The 20,231-nt window shown below is 41.1% G+C and overlaps 1 protein-coding gene across 2 annotated transcripts; it reads left to right on the forward strand.

Moving 5' to 3' along the window:
- The first annotated feature begins 62 nt into the window (after window positions 1–62).
- LOC114640541 (UDP-N-acetylglucosamine transferase subunit ALG13 homolog) lies at window positions 63–19,485 on the forward strand. 2 transcript variants are annotated; one of them, XM_028789473.1, is made up of 2 exons: window positions 63–462; window positions 17,094–19,485. In XM_028789473.1, the coding sequence occupies exon 2, from the start codon at window positions 17,122–17,124 to the stop codon at window positions 17,617–17,619; it is 498 nt and encodes a 165-aa protein (XP_028645306.1). In that variant the 5' UTR covers window positions 63–462; window positions 17,094–17,121; the 3' UTR covers window positions 17,620–19,485. The 2 variants fall into 2 exon arrangements, with proteins under 2 accessions (XP_028645306.1, XP_028645307.1); XM_028789474.1 differs by lacking the exon at window positions 63–462 and having other exon boundaries at window positions 17,297–17,306; window positions 17,366–17,619.
- Window positions 19,486–20,231: the final 746 nt, after the last annotated feature.

The following is a 20,231-nucleotide window of genomic DNA, read 5'->3' on the forward strand; positions in this document are numbered from 1 at the left end:
TTGCTGGGGGCGGGGTCTGAGGCGGCAGAGGCCCTAGGGGCGGGGCCTGGGCGCTCTCCCCTGAGTCGCCCGGCAGGTTGGGCACCGCCCCTGCCACCTCCCTGCCTAGACTTCTCGGAGGGTGCGAGCTGTGGGGCGGGGACCGACCCGAGACCTGCGAAGCTCCGCCACCGGCTGACGCGCTGGAGAAAAGTTGTTCCTCGACCTTCTCTCGCTGGGTAATTTGTCCCCGGGTCTTCAGGGTGTGTTGAAGCCAGGGCTGGAGGTCACCGCGCCCAGACGCGCGAGGGCAGCTGCCCCAGCGCCAGGAGTTGGGTGTTGGGCCCGGAGGAGCCGGCTCAGTTCTCTGTTGTGCTCTGTGCACTGGCCGCTCGGTTGTTTGCCCCCATCCCGGACAGCCGCACAAACTTTCTGACTGTCGAGGGGACACAGCGTGGCAGGAGAATCCGCGACCGTACGCAGGTAAGAAATCTGTGCTTGGAGGATTGCTTTTATTTTATTTTAGGGTGTTGGAGGTGGAAGAGGCTGTCCTGAGAACCTCCTTCCTGCATCCTGCTGAGTGGCAGGAGCAGGTTTTGGAGAGAGGACCGGCAGGACGGCTGAGAAGGTTCCAGCCTAAAGCCCTGTGACTGCCCGGGACGCTGAGGGCTCCTGCAGGCGACGTTACTCATGACCGACCCTGGGTGAAGAGGGCCAGCTTGTTTTGACTGAGGAAGATGTCATCAGGCTCTCCACCCCCTTTCTCGGTCCTTTGGGTCGTAGCGCCTGGGTCCCCAAGGGATAATTGGCAGAGACGATGAAATCTGGATCTGTCTTCCTCTCCAAACCTTTCCTGGCATACACCGGAGACGGAGGCGGTGCCACTGGACTTGCAGCACTTTCCTGCTGTGAGGAATTTATTGTTGGCTGGCTGTTGCTCAATTTCATAAATTCTCTGATGAAACTGAATTTGAGTTATGGTTATCAGTGCGTGTGCGTGTGTTTTCCCTGACTTCAACAAAGCTCTCTTGTTAACCTCACTCATGTGAGGTTAGCTAGCTATTGTTTTATTTCAGGGTCAGGTAGATGAGGTGTTTGGTGGTGACGGCTACTGTGGTTGCTTGGAGTTTTGGAGTGGGTCCTGAGAATTAGCCCAGGTTGGCTTTAGCCTCCTGTACTTGACAGATCAGCTGTCATCCATTCTACAGGTGCTGCAGCCTTCCAGATACAGAGATACCACATCCCCTTCTCCAAGGGAAAGAGCTCCAAACCAGGCCGCTTTCAGGAGGAGGAAAGGTGGGAAAGGTGGCAGACCAATTGTTGCTTTCTTCAGGTTCGGCCTACTACTCTACTCATCTGTTGGCTGCTCTGAGAGGGCCCTGCTATCCAGTTCATCTCATTAGGAAGTCAGCTGCTTTCAGCTAATAGCCATAGCAGCTCTGATGAAATTATATAGGTCATTGAAAAATAATTCCTGCTTAACCACCTTTATCCTGTTGATTAGCAAGGGGAAGATTTTCCCTCCTTGATGTACCTGTCTGACCTCTCTTGTGCACCTGGCACTAGATAGCACGAAGCTGCCTAGACCTAATGGACCCTAGCCAATGTCCTCATTTGGAGAATGTCAGTGGTCTTCTTGGGACAGAAACTGAGTGAGAGATTCAGTCCAATACGGCAAACAGGTTGGCTTTACTTTTCAGATATTAAAGACTGATTTCTTTGAACACCAACAAATTCTTTCTCATGACACTAACAAGAATTTTGTCCATCTTTGTTTTGATACAAGTTAAGGTTGAGGTCCTGCTTGTTGTTTGTCTTATAGTTTTAGGAATAAGATTAAATTACATGGGTGGAAGGGCAAGAGAGGCTGGATCTCAGAAGTGGATCCAGAGTGCCTGAGAGTGGTTTAGTCATTTAGGCTCACCTGTCCAGCTAGCTTTTTCTTGCTTCTAACTGCTGGATGGTTCTGTACCTCCCAGGTTTGGTTCAGAGCTCTTTCTGAGAAGTTCTTTCTCTAGCAGAACTTTAAGAGTCAATAGCGATAAACTAAGAAACAAATGTACAAACGTATGTAGCAAGGTGGGGGTGAGGAGAGGAAACAGTGAGTAGAATTATGAGCTTGTGTTACTTTTTTCTTTCTACAAGGTTTTAAAGTCAGTGTCTCACACTTGCTAGGGAAGCACTCTATTTCCGAGTGACATCCTTTGCTACTTCTAAGAGGAGACTTTGGTGAAGAGTATCCCTCCTGTGTGAAAATATTACAAAGTGACCATCTCTGATCTTTGCTTAGACCCCTGACCTTCATTTTCTGTGCACTTTTCCACTGGCCTGTCCAAAAGGCAGACCCTCAGACTCTGGCTTTGAAGCTCAGTTTATAGCTACTTCATCTTTATTCTCACCAAAGTCCAGGCTGTAGTTAATAGCCTACAGAGAGGGATGGTGCTCAAAGAGTGAGCAGAACTCCAAGGATTTTGTGTATGGATCTGTTGGATAGCACAGTAACAGAAACAAACCTTTCTACAGTATCATGATTGACAGGTGCTTTCAGGCTGCCATATTTAAGCTGTGTAATGTGAACACCTTTCTGTAAGTACATTGTACTTAGACTCCACAGGAGGAACAGATGAGGCTCGGAGTTGTAAAAGAGTCTTATTTAGGACACACTTAGGTTCTGGGAATAGTGTACTTAGACTTGAATGTAAGATTTTTGATTTACGGAGCGTACTTTGAATTTTTTTTCCCTGTTACAATTCATTAAGTTTTTGGATGTAAAATGAGGTTTTATTTTTTGTTTTATTTAGAAGGGGTATGTGTGTGTGTGTGTATGTGTGTGTGTGTGTGTGTATATATGTGTATGTGTGTGTTTTGGAAGCCAGAGGACATTAGGTGATTTTCTCAGTATCCTTCACCTTATTTTTTGACACAGGATCTTGTATGATCTCGATCCTGAGGGGTTTGCCTGTCTCCACCTCCAGCACTGGGATTGCAGGTTCACTGACACTATCATTGACCTTTTTACTTGGTGCTTAGAGCATGCACGTTGCTGATCAAACTATCTCCCCAGCCCAATACGAGAATTTATTAAAATGTACTTATTTATTTATTTGAGTGTGAGAGAGTGAAAATGAGAGCCAGAGAACACGTTAGTGCCCCGGTGCATGTGTGGAAGTCAGAGGGCGATGTTTGTGGAGTTGATTCTCTCCTTTACATGGATCCCAGTGTAGGAGCGCAGTTCATGAGGCTCATTCTTCAAGCTTCCTTAGCCTCTGAGCCATCTGTGGCCAGCCCCAGGTCTTATCCTTATTAACCCAAATGAGAACTCCTGTGGAGACAGGACAGAAGGAGTATGTACACACACACACATACACACACATATTTGATGGAAAAAAATCCACAACAAAACCCCCAAGCCCAACCCAAATGTAGTGATAAGTATGTCCTTTAGAAGCACTGGAGTAACTACAGGAAGATATAGCTGTGGGTTTCAGAGTCTTTTAAAAGATGTTTTTTGTAGGAGAGGAAAATATAACTCAGGGTAAAGACGTAAATTTAGGCAAGAGTCTGCTGAGCTTGGCTGTGCATTTTATGATATTAGATAATGCCTTATTCTGTGTGTATGCTTTTTTTTTTTTTTAATCTTTTGGCAAGGATAGACTCAGAGTCTGTTGTCAGATTTTAGAGCTAGTGGGGACCACTGAGACTGTTCATTTTCCATTCTCTCATCCCGCTGGTGGGGAAGCCGAGGTGTTGACTTTTACATGATGTATTTGATATCTTGTTATAGTAGAGATGAGACCCTCTCTCTTACATTCTTTTCCAGGCAGGTAGAAAATTATCTCATGTTTACAATCCTTCAAACACCTTTCCAGCATATTAAACTTTTTAAAGTTCTTTCTTTTTTTTACAATGTTGAGATAGTCACAGGACTATAAATTTAGAGACATTATCTATTATTCCTTGTATTTCCAATATAAAAACACTTCCAATACTGTTAGGGTTTGAAGAATGCATACTTTTTGCTGTTAAGTCTGTGGTTACTTTTGCATAGAATTGGTTTATCTGCAACTATTTAGAAGCTGACAGTATTGCTCAGTTGAATTTGATAAACTTAAAATTTGAAGCCCACTTTTATCCTGAGAGTGTTACTAGAACAGGCACTATAAAGGCTTTTCCAGTATCTACGGTGTTGCATAAATATTAATTTCTAAGAGTAAGGATAACACTGCCTTCTGAAATAAAAGTTGAGATATTGTCAATGAATTGTAAAGATTTCTCTATTCTTTATAAGATTTTTGCCTACTTTTGATTATATTACTAACATAGAATGGTTATTTTTCTGATTATGTATGCTATATATTATTCAGAATAAAAAGCTAGGTATTAGCTGGTCAGTGGTGGTGCACACCTTTGATCCTAGCACTTGGGAAGCAGAGGCAGGTGGATTTCTGAGTTCGAGGCCAGCCTGGTCTACAGAGTGAGTTTCAGGACAGCCAGGGCTATACAGAGAAACTCTGTCTCGAAAAAAACAAGCAAAAAAAAAAAAAAAAAAAAACCAAAATGAAAAAAAAAGCTAGGTATCAATGAAATGTAATGTTGAAAATTAAGAGTATATTGTGATCTTATCTTCTGAAAAAACTGATGTAAGTACATGTATTTTTTTGTCTTAAAAATTTCCTTATAAATATAATAGCTGATACTGAATCCTGGTGTATATCCAGAAAATTTTCTTAAATTAACTCAATTTAAGAAATTTTATTTAAAATTTATATATTTAAGAAATTTACTCAAGAAACTTTAAAAGAACCTTTAAATAAAATTTTTAAATAAGTTATTTCTTAAAGTATATATTTGCTGTTAACAGTGAGTTATACTATGTAACTTTCAAGTTTAGTTTTATTTACTTGTTTATTTTGCTGAGCTGAGAATGCCACCTCAAGGCCTCATATATGGTAGGCATATGTTTCTTTCACTGAGCTACCCTTCCAGACATTGTTTTTTATTTTTAATTTGACAATGCATTTTAAAAGGGTTTCCATGATTGTGCTTGTAGGTGACCCTTGTGTCTTTTTGCATTGCTGTTCAGGACTGTATTGAGTAACTGTACACTGGGCTGTTTAAATAGCTTTCTATTCTTGGGAATCTTGGTGGTTCCCTATGTCTTCCATAAATAGCTCTAGAAATCACCTTTGTAATTCTTTACAGAACACATGTGTGCTTTCAGTAGGAAAAGTTTATGGGATAGACATCGATATGAAAATGTCAACTTTCCTTGATTTATACTTCCAATAGTGTCTCTTTAATGTTTAGTGACGTTAACACCTTTTTTCTGATTGTACAAGGCTGAGGACAGGGGAAGTCACCACAGTGCAAAGCTCTTAGGTGGGGGTCACCTCATTTTCTTACATTTCAGGTTCTTTCGGTTTTAGTGTTTTGCCCAAAGAGGAGGAAGTAATGGATAACAGGCAAAAAATAACTCTGCAGTTGAATGATCTGTTAATTAGCTTTTATAAAGCATAAGTTTTCTTTTTTCAACATTTTCATCAGAGCATCATTCTAGGACATGCCATTAAGGAGTTGAGAGAAATCCAGTAGGGTTTGCAGAATGCCAAGGGAATGCATTTTGGCTCCTCTCTTCATATTGTTAGAGTCGCTTCTTGGCCATGGATTGATGATAGGATCTTTGGGCTTGTAGAAAGTATCAGGAATTCTCTCTCTCTCTCTCTCTCTCTCTCTCTCTCTCTCTCTCTCTCTCTGCCTGTGTGGTGTTTATGTGTGGTGTGTGTGTGTATAAAATGTGAAATGGGAGGGGTGGGAAGAACATTCCAGGGTTTTCTTGTGGAAAGTTTTTATTGATCATCATGAAGAGGTGATTAAGGGCAGGAGAGCTCAGTGGTTAGGAGCAAGCACATACTGCTCTTCCAGTGGACCTAAGTTCAGTTCCAAGTACCCACATATTCTCAATCATCTGTAACTCCAGTTCCAGGGGCTCCAATGCCACTTCTACCACTTAGGGTACCAGGCATGCATATACATATGATGTATATATAAATATACAGGCAAACCTTGTTACAGTAAAATTTTAAATCGGCAGCACCCGATCTGTTTTGTGGTATGGCCTCGCCAATTTCCTGACTAGGCAAGGCCTGAGGCCATGACCGGAGGCGTGCACTGCTGCTCAACTCTGACCGCAGCTCATGCTGGCCCAAAAGCGCTGGCCCTGCCACCTACAAGACACCAGCGTGGGAGATTGGCAGAGCCAATCCACACTGTTTCCACAAGGTTGGGCTGAACCCAGACCATCCTGCCATCCACGCGGTACCCGGTAGAAATGAGACTCTTTTGTTTAAAGATTATCCAATAGCTTTATACATTTGGTAATGCTCAAATATCAAGATGCCCACACAATTGGAAATGTTAACCAATTAACTAACCTATATATAAGTTGTTACCCAGGACTGCTCTCGATACATGGGAGGCTCTCCATGGCTCCTACATCTCTGTCCTCTCTCTTAGCTCCTCCCCTTCCTTCTCCTTCTCTCCTCACTCCGCCTACCTCTCATACAGCCCAATCGCTGAGCTTTATACAAATGTAGTGGGAGGATATCCCACTACAAATCCTCTCATACACATAACATAAAAATAAATCTAAAGGGAGTTGATTAATATTTTAATTTTGTTCAGCTCTAATTCTATTGAAGATGTTCATGTTATTTCTCAAAATGAGAGTCTTTGGTTTTGTTTGTGTGTGTGTGTTTTTTTGTCTTAGATCTATTTTCTTGGCAGTGTATTATAATGATTATGGGGGAATATATTTACATATATAGATTTCCACATGTACATACTGTATATAGGTACATGTATATATAATACTCTATGACTACACATGTGTACATACATTCATAATACAGTGATTTATTACATTTTAAAATATATTGTTTGAAGATCACTTAACAGAAAACTTTTTGTGTTTTCTGCATCTTTATTACCAAATATTTCTTCTTGCCTTTTTTCTTTTTCTTTTTTTTCTTTTTTTTTGAGACAGGGCTTCATATGAGCCCAGACTAGCTTCAAACATGCTGTATAATTAAGGCTGACCTTGAACCCCTGATTCTTTGGTATTTGCCTCGAAAGTGCTGGGTTTGCAGGTGGGCACTGCCATGCCAGGCTTGACTTTTTAAAAATCTGTGTATATATATGAGGGTGTGACTGTACATGTGTGCCTGTCTGTGGAGGCTGGAGGACAACCTTGAGTGTCACCTTTAGCAGTGCCAACCTTCTCCTTTGAGACAGGTCTGTCACTGGCCTGCAGCTCACAGGCCAGCCAGTGAGCCTCAGGATCCCCCTGTCTCTGCCTCCCAGGTAGTGGGATTAGAAGTGTGCTAACATCCCTGGCGTTTCTCTGTGTGTTTTCCAACCCATGTCCTCATGCTTTCATGGAAGCTCTTTACCTACTGAGCCATCTTCCTAGCTCCTGGTTTTCTTTATCAAAAAATTTTAATAAAAATTTCTTAGATGTGGACTTTATGATTTGCATACATACTTGTTTTGATTTCTTTGTGGGAAAACACAACACATCAAATGTATTATTTTTGGTTATTATCTATTCTATAACACTAGCATTCTTGATATGTTGAATATTTTAAATCTCTCTCTATATATTACAAGGTATTTGCATTTTTGTCTTATTTTAAAGTTATGATATAGTAGTTTAAATGCTTATGAGAAATCTGACAATAGAATTTTTATTAATCTTTGCTTGCCTGGGGAAACATAAAAGTATTTGATATTTACCTATTTAATGTAATAAAAACCTCAGCCAGCTGTGGTGGCCATATCTATAATCTGGCACAGGAGATTCTAGGGCAAGATAATTGCTGCAGATTTGAGGCCAGCCTGGGCTATATAGTGGGCTTGCCTGGGCCACAGTGTGAGACCCATTGCCAATCTCCTTTCTATCTTAAGCCAAAACTCTGAAATCAAAGCCCAAACTCAGTTGGTAATATTTGTTTCTCCTCAGCTAGATGAGGTTTCTTCTGAAGTTGCTCCTTGGACATTTGACTGCCTAGGACTTGGCATGGCCTTTTTGAAAAGTTGCTTTGGATAGTAAGAATTAGCTTCTAGCAGTTGAGAAGTGGTTGAGCTGGCCCATCCTTTTTCCCCCTTAACGTAATCCTCCCTGCTGACTAGTTTTAGGATTGGATTGTCACCAAGGAGAGTGGTCATTCCTTCACAGTGAGTCATAAACTGATTAGGGTTGGCAGTGTTTGCTGATTCAGCCTGCCTGGCTCCTCCCGCCTGGCTCCTCCTACTGTCCTCCCACCCCGGTCAGGCTGAGTCGGCTCTCACCTAGTCTTTCTTCCTAAACTTGCATCTTTATTGCTGACCTTTGAAATCCTGGGCTCTCTTTTCCAGTTCTTCCTTATAGTTCTGCATGTAAATCCTGATATCAAGTTAAACTACAGAGACCTGGAAGTGATAATGTATACCGTAATCCTAGCATTGAAGACCGAGTGGGAGGAGCTACAGTACAAGGCGAGACTGGCTTCATAGCAAGACTATCTCAAAATATATGCACTACAATGCAATGCAGTCCAATACAGTGGACACAGCACAGCGCTACATGATGCAGTGCAACCCAAGTAATGACCCCACATCTTACTCTCCTGTCAGAGTTCCTCCTATGAGGAGAGTCACAGAAATGTTTGTCGTTCACCGTCTGTTGCAGTATCTTATTGCATAGGTAATTATATGTAGTTTATGTCTTGCTTCTGGTTTGCTTTCCTTCTCCTCATCTCCCACTTCCATATCAAGGTCGGTTTAATTTGCTAAAGTGTATCTTTGTTCCTGTTTCTAGTCATAGCCCTTATTGCCCACTGGGTAATGACTCAGTTCAAGGTGTGAAGGCTTGTTTGACAGTCAACTTCCTTAGGCAACACCAGGGTGCTCAGACTCATCCTGGGTGTGTCTGTGGGACTGTTATTTCCGAGTTGGTAGGTTTAGTAATGCAGATTGCTGCATTAATGTGGGTGGGGCTCAGTCACTTACTGAAAGTCAACAAGAGTTTGAGGCAGCAGGAGCTTGTTCCCTCTTACTGTGGTGCCTGGGGATTATTACCTGTGTCTTCCTTCTCTGACTGTTGAGTTAGGGTTTTTAGCCCCAAATGGGAACTTACTGCTTTTCTTATATTCCAACTTTCCAACAGCACACCTTGGGACTTCTTCATCTATAATCACATGTATTAATTCCCAATAATAAATCTGTTTATAAGGCTCCCCCTCTCTCCATCCCTCCCTTCCTCCCTCTCTCCCTCTTCATCTCCATCATCTCCATCTCTCCCATCTCCGTTTTTATCTCCAACATGGCCATCTCCTATCTTCCCATCTCTCTCTTCCATCATCTCCACCCCCACCTCTACCTCCATCATCTTCATCTTCCATCTCCCGCGCTCCATTCCCATGTCACTTATCTCCATCTGTATCACCACCATCATCTCCGTCTTCTCTATCTTCCACCTCCCTTTCTCCACCTCTGCCATCTCCGCCAGCCCCACCTCCATCATCCTCATCTGTCATCTCTTCTCCTGGATATATTTCTTTAAGCCCCCTGACTGATTAGGGCTCCTGTGACCTGATGCCTGTGCAGATGCTCTGTTTGGAGTCGGCTTGTCTGTCCCTCATTCCTGAACTCACTATATATCTCTTCCTCCTCCCTCCTCTTCTAGGCTCAGTCTTTCCTCTTTCCAGGTATGTCAGGAATGCACCCTGTTCCCCATTCATTCTTGCTTGGCTGTCTCCCTGAGGCAATGCCATGCATCTTGGTTCTCTGATGACATCTTAGGAACCTGGGCATTTGATGGCCATGTATCTTTGAAATGTTTTTCCCTTTCTCCAGCTAAAGTATAAACTCTTTAAGAACTGAAACCAAGTTATATACTCAGTATTGATTGATGTTGGTCATAGGTGCTGCAGTAGAGAAAAAGGAGCCCACCAAGATTCTAAACCTTCATTTCTTGAAGGAGCAGAGGGGTTCAGCCTTCTTGGAAAAGACTGGCACCTAGCTAGCTCACCCCAGTTACTTTATTCAAACATTATACAAGGTTAATTGAGGCTGGGAATGATTCCAGCTACCAAAGTTATCTTGCTCTTGCTGCCTGTGAGAGCAGAGGACCCACACAAACGTCAGTCCCTTTTGACCATGGCTAGCCATAATCAGAAGTAAGAACTCCAGGTTTGCTATGACTTAGGACCAAGGGCGGTGCAGCAGCAGGTTCTTATGTAGCACCAAGTGCAGATTCTCTAGACAGACAACATTTCCTCAAGGTTCAAACGGTCTCATAACAATTTCTCAGCCTCTACCCAAACATACTAGAGGCTTTGCTCAAACATGTCATTCAAAGCCAGACACAAAGGCTTTACTGTACATTTCAGTACAGCACACAAATCCTCCCTGTTCTGGGCCTGCCATTTTTCTACTTAGGAGATGGCCAGTTTGCGTTTACCTATTAAGATTTTTTTCTAAGTTCTGAGTGAAGGAAAGGTAAATGAAGGGCTTGCATGACCCCCTTTGCCCTCCCCGATCTTGAGACCATGATAGAAATGTCTAATCATTCTGGAAGGGACTCAACCTCTTCCCTGTGCAGTGCTCTATGGATCACCTGCCAGTTCTTTGAAGTTGTTTCTAGAAAGGACCTTATATATCATTCTTGACTTAGAGACAACCTTTATTAAGGGAAATGAAATTGAGTAGTGTTTAAAGTCCTGTTGAGGGGCCTGAGAGATGGCTCAGCAGGTAAGATGCTTACTGCTCTCACAGAGGACACAGGTTCAGTTCCCAGCAGCCATGGAACTGCAGCTACAGGGAGATTTGGCCTCTGACACCCATGGGTGCTGGCACTTGTGTGTACCCCCCCCCACATATACATAATTGAAAAGGCAGTAAATCTTTGAAGTTCTGTTGAGTCTTTCTTTGGTCCCATAGGCTTCTCTTGTATCTCTTACAATTCTCTTTACTCTGCTTCTGCCGAAGTGTTTCCCCATTTTCCTAAATATTAGATGACACTTCAGGCTAGTAATTTTGAACAAATGTGAAGACGGAATATGGAAATTGAGCTTATGTTCCTAGGAAGTTTGTATATGTCTAATTTTATGACAATTCTATCCCAGCACAGTGTGATATTCTCTCCTACAGTGGGATGTAGTTTTAGAGAATCACCATTGGAAATTTGATCTCATTCTTATCTTTGGCTGGTATTTAAGTTCAGAATATTGCTCAGCCTCTGTGCTTTTAATCTCTGTTGCTCTGTTCTCCTGTGCTCATTTTAAACCTAGCATAGTTGGCTTCGGTTATTATCTTTTGTTTATTGAGTCTCTCCAAATAAGAATTAAATTTCTGTCCTTTATAAAGGACAGATATCACTCTATATTAGCTTTGGCTAAGCTGGCTTATATCTCAGGTCATAGACCAGTGGCCCAGCACTCAGGAAATGCTTATTAATTGAATGAGGGGGGAGTTGCTGGCCGGAGGCCCTTAACCTCTGAACATCTTTGTGACTTAAGTTTTCTGTTGCAGCCTCTGAAATCATTTTCTTTTTTTCTTTTTGCTGCTCAAAACTCATTACAGTTTGAATGTGAAATGTCTGAGCAGATGACTGTGTTGAAGTGCCAGCCCCATCTCAGGCTTCTATTTTGGGAGGCGGTAGAAACTTTAAGACATGAAGAAGCAGGTCACAAGAGGTACCCAAGGGTCATACCTGGTCCTTGGGCTCTTCCTGTTTCAATCTCTTCTTTCTAATTATCATGAGGGGATGAAGTTCCTCTGTCATGTAGCTTCTGCTACCATTAGGTTGTGACCAAACTCATGGACCAAGTTCACCACAAACTCAAACATTTGAAACAATGAGTCAAAACAAACCCTTCCTCCCTTGAGCTGTTTATGTTAGGTGATTTGTCACAGTGATGAGTAAAGCTAGCACATCCCTTCTCTCTAGACTTAGTTTGTGTGTATGTGCATGTGTGTGTGCATGCGTGTCCATCCTACCTGCTTCTCAGGTCTTTATCTTAGTAATAGCCATACTGAGAACCAAAGTTATTTTACATTTTCCTAGAAGTTTACATAGTACTTTCACATGTATGATCTTACCTGAGGTATTTATTGAGTCTGCAGTGGTGATTAGATTCTTTATATGGCCTGCCTGCAATCAAAACCTTCAAGTTAGCAGACCCTTTTGCCATCAAAAGGTAGATGGTAGAGGGATTCCTCTACCATTGAATCTGCTTGATGCTTGCTGTAACCAAATCAATGTAGTAGTGTGCCTCTTTGACATTTTCTTGCCTTGTAGGAGCAGTCATCAACTCCCTCTGAGAGTGTGATGTATGGCATTGGCTTTATGGTAGGAAGGTCTTCAAGTAAAGTGAGGAAAATGAGAAAGGAAGGGAAGAAAGACCACCAACAGACATTTAGGGATGCTTTGTAATGGCAGTCCCTTAGCTCATTGTTCCACAGGTCACTTTGTTACCATGAGCTCCCTCCTGGAATTACAGGCCAGGATCTGAAGAGGCCATGTGAGCGGAAGGATAGGACTGAGTGGGGATGAGAACTAGTGACTTTCAGGTTCTTTGCCAATAAATTGTCTTCCCTGATGTCCTTGCCCTTCTTGGTTTTCCTCTGAAGGGGAAGCTGTTTTCTTCCTAAAGGCCTCCTCTTCTTGCCTCCAAGCCACGGGAGTGCTCAATAACGATTAGCCTGTACGGATGACACAGGGGTATTCCTCTGAGCAAGTGGAGAGCTGTAGGCGTGCCGTACATTGACAGGTGCTCACAAATCTCTTTTTGCCGTTTTGAAATATCACTGCCAGGGGAGTTGTATACAACTTGTTCTGACAGAGTGATCTTAAATATTCATCCCTTTTAGCCATTACTTTAAGAGAAGTGCCAGCATTTAGTCTTCAGGTTGCCAGCAGCAATTCTGAAGAAATCGTATTATAACTTTTTCAAGAGACCTATTTTCACATAGCTCATTTATTTATGCATTAGCTTATTAATATTTTTTAATGATGGAAGAACATATACTTTGGGGTCAGTGGAAATCAACTTGCTAGGTGGTTGTCTTTGACTAGTTATGCCTTCTGGTAAGTTAATTAGCAGTAGTATGTGAGGCTATGTGAGTGTAATGGAAAGAGGATGCAGTTTGAATGTGAATATAGTTCAAATCCTCAATCTTTTTATTAATTAGCATACCATCTACTAATTAGTAAATGGATAAGTTTTTTTTGTTTGTTTGTTTTTTTGAGACAGGGTTTCTCTGTGTAGCCCTGGATGTCCTGGAACTTACTCTGTAGATCAAGCTGGCCTTGAACTCAGAAATCCGCCTGCCTCTACCTCCCAAGTGCTGGGATTAAAGGTATGTGCTACCACTGCCCAAGTTTTTTTTTTTTTTTTTCTTATTCATGTACAAAACGGAGACTTATCTATAAAATGCAATGGCATATATCTGTAATCTTAGCTATTGAGGCTGAGGCAGGAGGATCATGAGTAGAGTCCTTGCCTAGCAAGAGCAAGGCACTGAGTTTGAACCCCAGCACCACAAAAGGGGCATGGGAGAAAGGAGGTAATAATGCCAGCTTGGGAAGTTTCTATGGGGTTTAAATAACATAGCATATGTATATAAATGCTCAGTTACATACAGAGGAATCATTAACACATGCTATTGCTACTTATGTGCTAAAGATCTGTCTAGCACTTTTCCAAGGACTCTGAAAGTAGTTCAATAGATGAATAAGCTATGTCTGCAGAGCTACTGCAGACAGTGACAAATTCATATCTAACACACAGGAAACCAGACAAAAGAAACTGGAAAGATGGTCACAGTCTTCAGACTCATGGTGGGGGCTATATTAGGACTCCTGTCATCTCGTGTTGTTGAGGGGCAGTCACTGGTTCATAGGACAAAAGTGTGAGAGAGATGAGTTGGATCTCAGGAACCTTAGCTGGACAGTTCTGTACTACATATATTTTCTCAGAGAAACCCAAGCCGTCGCACAGTCCTGTACTACATATACTCTCTGCCTCCCATCTCTACCCCTCTTCACATTTGCTTTTTTCACATGGCACAGGATATGACTATAGGAAGCCAGAAATCACCTAGGAAGAGGACTCGACCTTCTGGATTCTCAGTCATCTCAGGAATGGTTCTTGTTCCCCTTGCTTTAGTGTTAGCTCCTGTCCTGTGCTTAGGGGGCAGAGATTACCCAGTAATGTCAGACTTGTCTAGAAATTCTAATGGGCCAGGGAAGAGGAGCTGGATTTGAAAAGAAAGATTGTTCAATCTCAGGAGAAAAGAGGGAAGTTGGACAGCAAGAGTCCAGAGCATATTAGCTCCTGAGGGGGGAAATGGAGCTTGAGCTATTTGCTAGGAGAGGGTGGAGTAGGATGTAGAGGATGAGGACTGCCGAGCAAAGGGCACAGGTGCAGAAGAAGATGGTTTTGTTAGTCAAACAGGACAGGGGAGGAACAGAGTGGATGATTTCAAGGGTTTGCTTCAAGAGTTCCCCGCAACATGATAGGATAGAAACCCAGAGACTGTTAATGAAGCATCATAGTCATACTGGATCCAGACTTTTATTGTTTAATATATGTTTTATGTTGCAGGCCAACTAATTAAAATATTACCCAAAGGGTTATATCAAAAGTGTGTTGAGAAGTTGTGCTCACTGACTGCAGATGAAGTCATTTTAGTAAGCAAGGGGCAGATATACGTCTTGGAACTATCTTAGATGCTAAATACTGTGAAGCTGTAGACCAGGTGCCATCTTCCCTTCTTGGTAAACAAGCAAACAAACAATACAAAATAAATAACAGAAACCTCTAGCTGGGTGTGGTAGCTCATTTGGGAAGCTGAGGCAAGAGGATTGCCATAAATTTTAGACCACTCTGGGCTACCGCATAAGACCTTATCCCAGTCAAAAACAAAAGACATGCAAAACAAAAACAAAACCAAACCTCCCCAAACCCCAAACCTCCTAAACAAAAGAAAAACCCAACACCCTACTTCAGAGGAACCAAAAAGATGAGTCAGATAAAATCCTGCTTTGAAGGGAATTCTGTCTGATAAATGTAAAATGAAAGGTAGCATTATCAATAGCACCTTGTTACCTCTAATGAAATAGCAGGTCTGGGGATGACCATCAGCTGCTGCTAAAGTCACTAAGCCCCACAAATCACTCCCCAGCAACGCTCTTCCTCCTCCCAACCCAGGGAAACTATTAGGCCAGCGACTCCTGGGGAACTCTGTATCTGATGTCCGGTAAAAAACCTTGGGGCCACTGATCAATCTTATCATTACAAAAAGAGAAAGAAATGAGCATGAGATGCCTCCTGATTTAATAGGAAATAGAGGCACCTATGAAGTTTCTTGATAAAGAACTCAATATGATTCTGACCGAGACTTTTAAACTCATTTTTTTTTAAGAACAGGAAAAAAAAAAAGGGATCATGATAAACAATCCAGAGATTTAAAGTTTAAACTTTAAAAAAACCCCTTTATGTTATACGTCTGAGTGCTTCATCTGCATGTATGTCTGTGCAGCATGTGTGTGCTTGGTCCTCCAGGGGACAGAAAAGGATGTCAGATCCCCAAGAACTGGTTACAGATGGTTGGTTGCGAGCTATCATGTAGATTCTGGGAATCAAACCCAAGTCCTCTGGTAGAGTAATGAGTGCTCTTAACCGCTGAGCCATCTCTCCAGTCATTTAATTCCTTAAATACAGAATGTGGAAGTCTCTGTTCGACACATTACTCAGTTTGTTTTATCAGTGGCCAGAAAGAGGGAAGAGGAAGTATTATGAGATAGGAGATACGGCAACCGCGTTTGGCTGTTGGTTTGAAGAGAGTAAGTATGTATGAAGTTGTAAAAATAAAATTATGAGGCAATTTGGAAAAATTCAAGCTCTGACTAGATAGTAGATAAATTAGTGGACTATATATATTATTTAGGAAATGATAGCAGCATTATGAAATGTAATTATAGAAAGTTGGCTTTATTTCGGGTACTGGATATTGAACATTTGCTTTAAAACTGTCTAATAAGGTTGAGAAGTGGGGAGGAAGATTAGCCCGGGCCGAGTAAGGATAGATAGCACTGTAAACTTGGGAGCTAGGTGGTGGTCTCACTACACTAGTCTCTGTAGTTTGTGTGTGCTTCATTTCTCCTGTTTATAAAAGACAGGTATGAGAATTCCAATAGCATTGTTAATTCTCCCAGTTCTTGGTAGATTTTTGGAAGTACTTTGTGTGCGTATGTGTGCATGTGTGCATACCCTTCTAAAAAGTAAAGGATTAATAAAAATCCCTTCACTTGGAGTTCAGAAATTATAAATGATCTAGGGTTTAGCTAATCTCCATTTTTCTTCTTCTAAATTTGTTAAAAAGTGGTGCATGTACAATGTGGCATGGTTATATTTGAATTCTTGTTGAAATATCTTTGTTCAGTGTATAAAATTGTGATCAGGTGAACATTTTTATTTTAGGGAGCGACATGTATTTCAGCTGTTTTAATGCGATCATGAGATGTCCAGGCGAACCTTTCCTTGGCATAGCTAGCATGTCCCCTGGGGCAGCTCAGCAGTGGTTCAGGTTTTCTGTAGATTAGTCTTCTGTGTAGGTCCACAGTGGTAGAAGCCTTGAGATTTTAAGCCCTAGTCTCAGTCTAGTTAACTTGTTTTTGTCAAAATCAAAACTGCTAAGAATTTTGTAATTTTCCTTCCTCACTCATGTTGGAAAGATTTCAAGGTAGGATTTGAATATAATCACACTACATAGAGTACAGCCTTTCTACCAAAGTGATTGTGGCAGATCAGAAGTATAGTGGGGTTTTAGAAAAATATCACTGCATGATTAATGCAGGCTTAAGCATACATGTTATAAATCATGATAATGGGCCAGATGGTATGGCTAAACGCTAGCTTATTTCACACATGCTTTAGTGCCTTAGTGTTTTTTGGGGGGGCTTGAGGGGAGGATAACAGAAATTCATATGTATTTACATTTCTTTAAATAATGCCTAGATTGAGACTTAGATTACCAAAAGCATCATGTTTAAAAGTGCATTTTGCCTTTAGAAGTCATATTATATCTGGAACCAGCCCAATGAAGAGAGTGTTTGTGACCGTGGGGACCACCAGTTTTGACGACCTCGTCGATCATATGGTTGCCAAGGATAGCATTCAGATACTCAAGAGTCTGGGTTACAACCAACTGGTCCTCCAAATTGGTAGAGGCACTGTGGTGCCTGAACCATTCAGTACTGAGTCATTCACTCTGGATGTTTACAGGTATAAGGAGTCGTTGAAAGAAGACCTCCAGCAAGCCGATCTTGTTATTAGCCACGCAGGTGCAGGAAGCTGTTTGGAGAGTCTGGAAAAAGGCAAGCCACTTGTGGTAGTTGTAAATGAAAAGTTAATGAACAATCATCAATTTGAACTGGCAAAGCAGCTGCACAAAGAAGGCCATCTCTTCTACTGTACCTGCAGCACGCTGCCTGGCCTGTTACAGTCAATGGATTTATCAATGCTGAGATATTATCCTCCTGGCCAGCCAGAAAAATTTTCTGCATTTTTGGATAAAGTTGTTGGATTACAAAAATAAACTCTCAACATTTTAAAATAACCCTAAGCCCAGTTCACAGAATATGATTAATTAAATCAAAATAAATTGATGACATGTATTTGTAGAACAATATAAATCAGTATCTTTACTATAAAAAATATCATAAGGGATTTTGTGACATAAACATTCCAGTTGGGTCTAGATCCTAATTTTAGTAAATGTTTGTGGTTTCTCTAACTTTGAATATGTAGCAGAGTCCTAACTTTGAAAATGTAGCCTTCCCAGTTTTGTCCTAAAATTTCAAAAAACAAAAGCTGAGCAGTGGTGGCGCATGCCTTTAATTCCAGCCCTTGGGAACCAGAAGCAGGTGTATCATCTCTATGAGTTCAAGGCCAGTCTTGTCTACATAGTGAGTTTCAGGACAGCCAGGGCTACCCAGAGAAACCCTGTCTCCAAAAACCAAAACAAAACCACCAAACCAAAAAAATTAAAAAAATGTTAATAAGAATCAAATATTAGGTGTTATTTTGAATAAAAAAATGCTAGCAATGTAACATTTTGGTGAGAAAATCAGCACTTGTAAAGTGGATCATAGTCTTAAGAGACAGCATTTTTGTATTAAGCAGAAAAAAATGGGTTTACTTTGTAGAAGCTAATAGTTAATTTGAAAAAGATCAAAGTATTTGATGGAGTAACTACTTTTATCCTGAAGAATAAAATAGATATGTTCATCTTTTGAACTTCTGATCCTTTAAGTGCTGGGATTACAGGCACATGCCATCATTCCTGGTAATATTTGTTCCTCTAAAACAGAAAGGCTGGGGAAATTGTTCAGTACTTGCTGTGTAAGTGTGAGGACCTGAGTTTGCATCTTCAGGATAAATGTTAGTCAGGCATGGCAGTGTGTATTTAAGATCCCTGTGCCTATGATGATATTGGTAGATGTAGACAGAATCCCTGGAAGACATTGGACTAAGCAGCCATTATTCACAACTGAATGGTAAAAAGAGACCTGTTACCAAGCAAAGTAAAAAGTAAGGATAGAGCCTGGGGTTTTCCTCTCACCTCCACCAGCTCAGCACAGGACACGTGCCTACATTCACATGGGTACATACAGATGTGTAGGTAGAATGTGATAATCTTAACAATGCCTTCAAGAATAGAGAATAAACCCAAAAATATAACAGTAAAAACAAAAAAAGAAGTTATTGACTTTCTATGGTCTTATGTGCTTTTCTTGGTAATTTTCATATTGAATTTCTTTCAAATAAAAAACTCCATTTTGTGAGTGTTATAACTGTGGTTGGAAAATCTCAACATTAGAGATTTTGTTTTGTTTTTGTTTCAAGAATTAGAATGTAGATAGTCTATTTGCATTCATGTGAGATCAGTAACAGTCCCGTTTCCCTTTGTTCTTGTTGAGCTGCTGTACACATTGCTTTGTATGAGTTTATGCAGTCTTAAGAAAGACATTCTGAGTGAACCAAAGTTTAAATATAAGATCTAAAGGATGGGGACAGGGGATAAGGGAAGTTAGTCAGCCAGCATGGTGGGGCTTGCCCTTGAGGATATGTTGAAGTCTTCATACAATACCAGCACAGTGGACCTGTAGGTGCCACTGCACCTTGTGTACATATAAACTATCCATACTATGGACCTCAACCGTCTCAGAAGTAGCAGTACTCCATAAGAATTGTCATCAAGCCCCACCCCCACCATCTTCAACTCACTTTACCCTGCCCCTCATTTGTGTAGCCGGTGCAGGTTCAATGTAAACAGTTTATGCTTCCCTCCCTCCAGTTCTGATGATAAAGTGACTCCTAGCTTTTAGATCTGCTGCACTTGTTTCCAGTTGCTATTTTGGCTCACTCCTGTTAACTCAATAAACTCCTTAATTTCAGAGATACCTTTGTCTAAAGAGTCTTGGTTTAAACTCTGTATGGTTGACTACATTTTGAATTTACTATTTTCTGTCAAAGAATAAAGTTGCAATAATTTCAGTTAATGATCTTAATTGGATTTCTTTTTATCTAACTAACTAGTCAATTAATTAATTAGAGACAGGGCTTGCTATGTAGCCCAGGCTAGACTTTAACTCAAAATCTTTCCATGTCAGCTTTTTAAGTTCTGGGAATACATGAATGTATAAAGTGTGTGATTATATCAGGATAGTTAGCATTTTCATGTTAAACATTTCTCAACCATGTTTTTGTGTAAGGAAGTCTTTGAACTCTTTTTTCCAGTTCCTTATAAAACATATAATAAATTGTAAACTCTAGCTACCTTGCGTTGCTATAGACGTCTACTTATTCCTCATACCCAACTATATTTTGGTACCAGACATGTCTCCATCTAGTTGCCCCGTCCTTCCTGTTCTCTGGTAATCACAATTCTACTGTCTTTTGTGAGATCAACCATTTATTTATTTATTTATTTATTTATTTATTTAGCTTTCCCATATGAATGAGAGCATGTGATACTTATCATCCTTGAATCAGCTTTATCTTCAACTCTAGAACTGAGCAACTGATCATCCTTTATTCTATAAAATAGAATGTGTTTGATTGTCCAGGGAAGGGAGATTGGTTTCAGAGAAGAAAAGAACTTAAGGAAAAGCGGGAACAGAATAAAATCGACTGTTCATGTCAAGG

Source organism: Grammomys surdaster, unplaced genomic scaffold (assembly GCF_004785775.1).
Source record: "Grammomys surdaster isolate TR1022 unplaced genomic scaffold, NIH_TR_1.0 125834, whole genome shotgun sequence".
Taxonomy (NCBI): domain Eukaryota; kingdom Metazoa; phylum Chordata; class Mammalia; order Rodentia; family Muridae; genus Grammomys; species Grammomys surdaster.

Excerpts from the sequence above, each read along its gene's own strand:
- LOC114640541 (XM_028789473.1), top strand. The coding sequence starts at position 17,122 with ATGAAGAGAGTGTTTGTGACCGTGGGGACCACCAGTTTTGACGACCTC.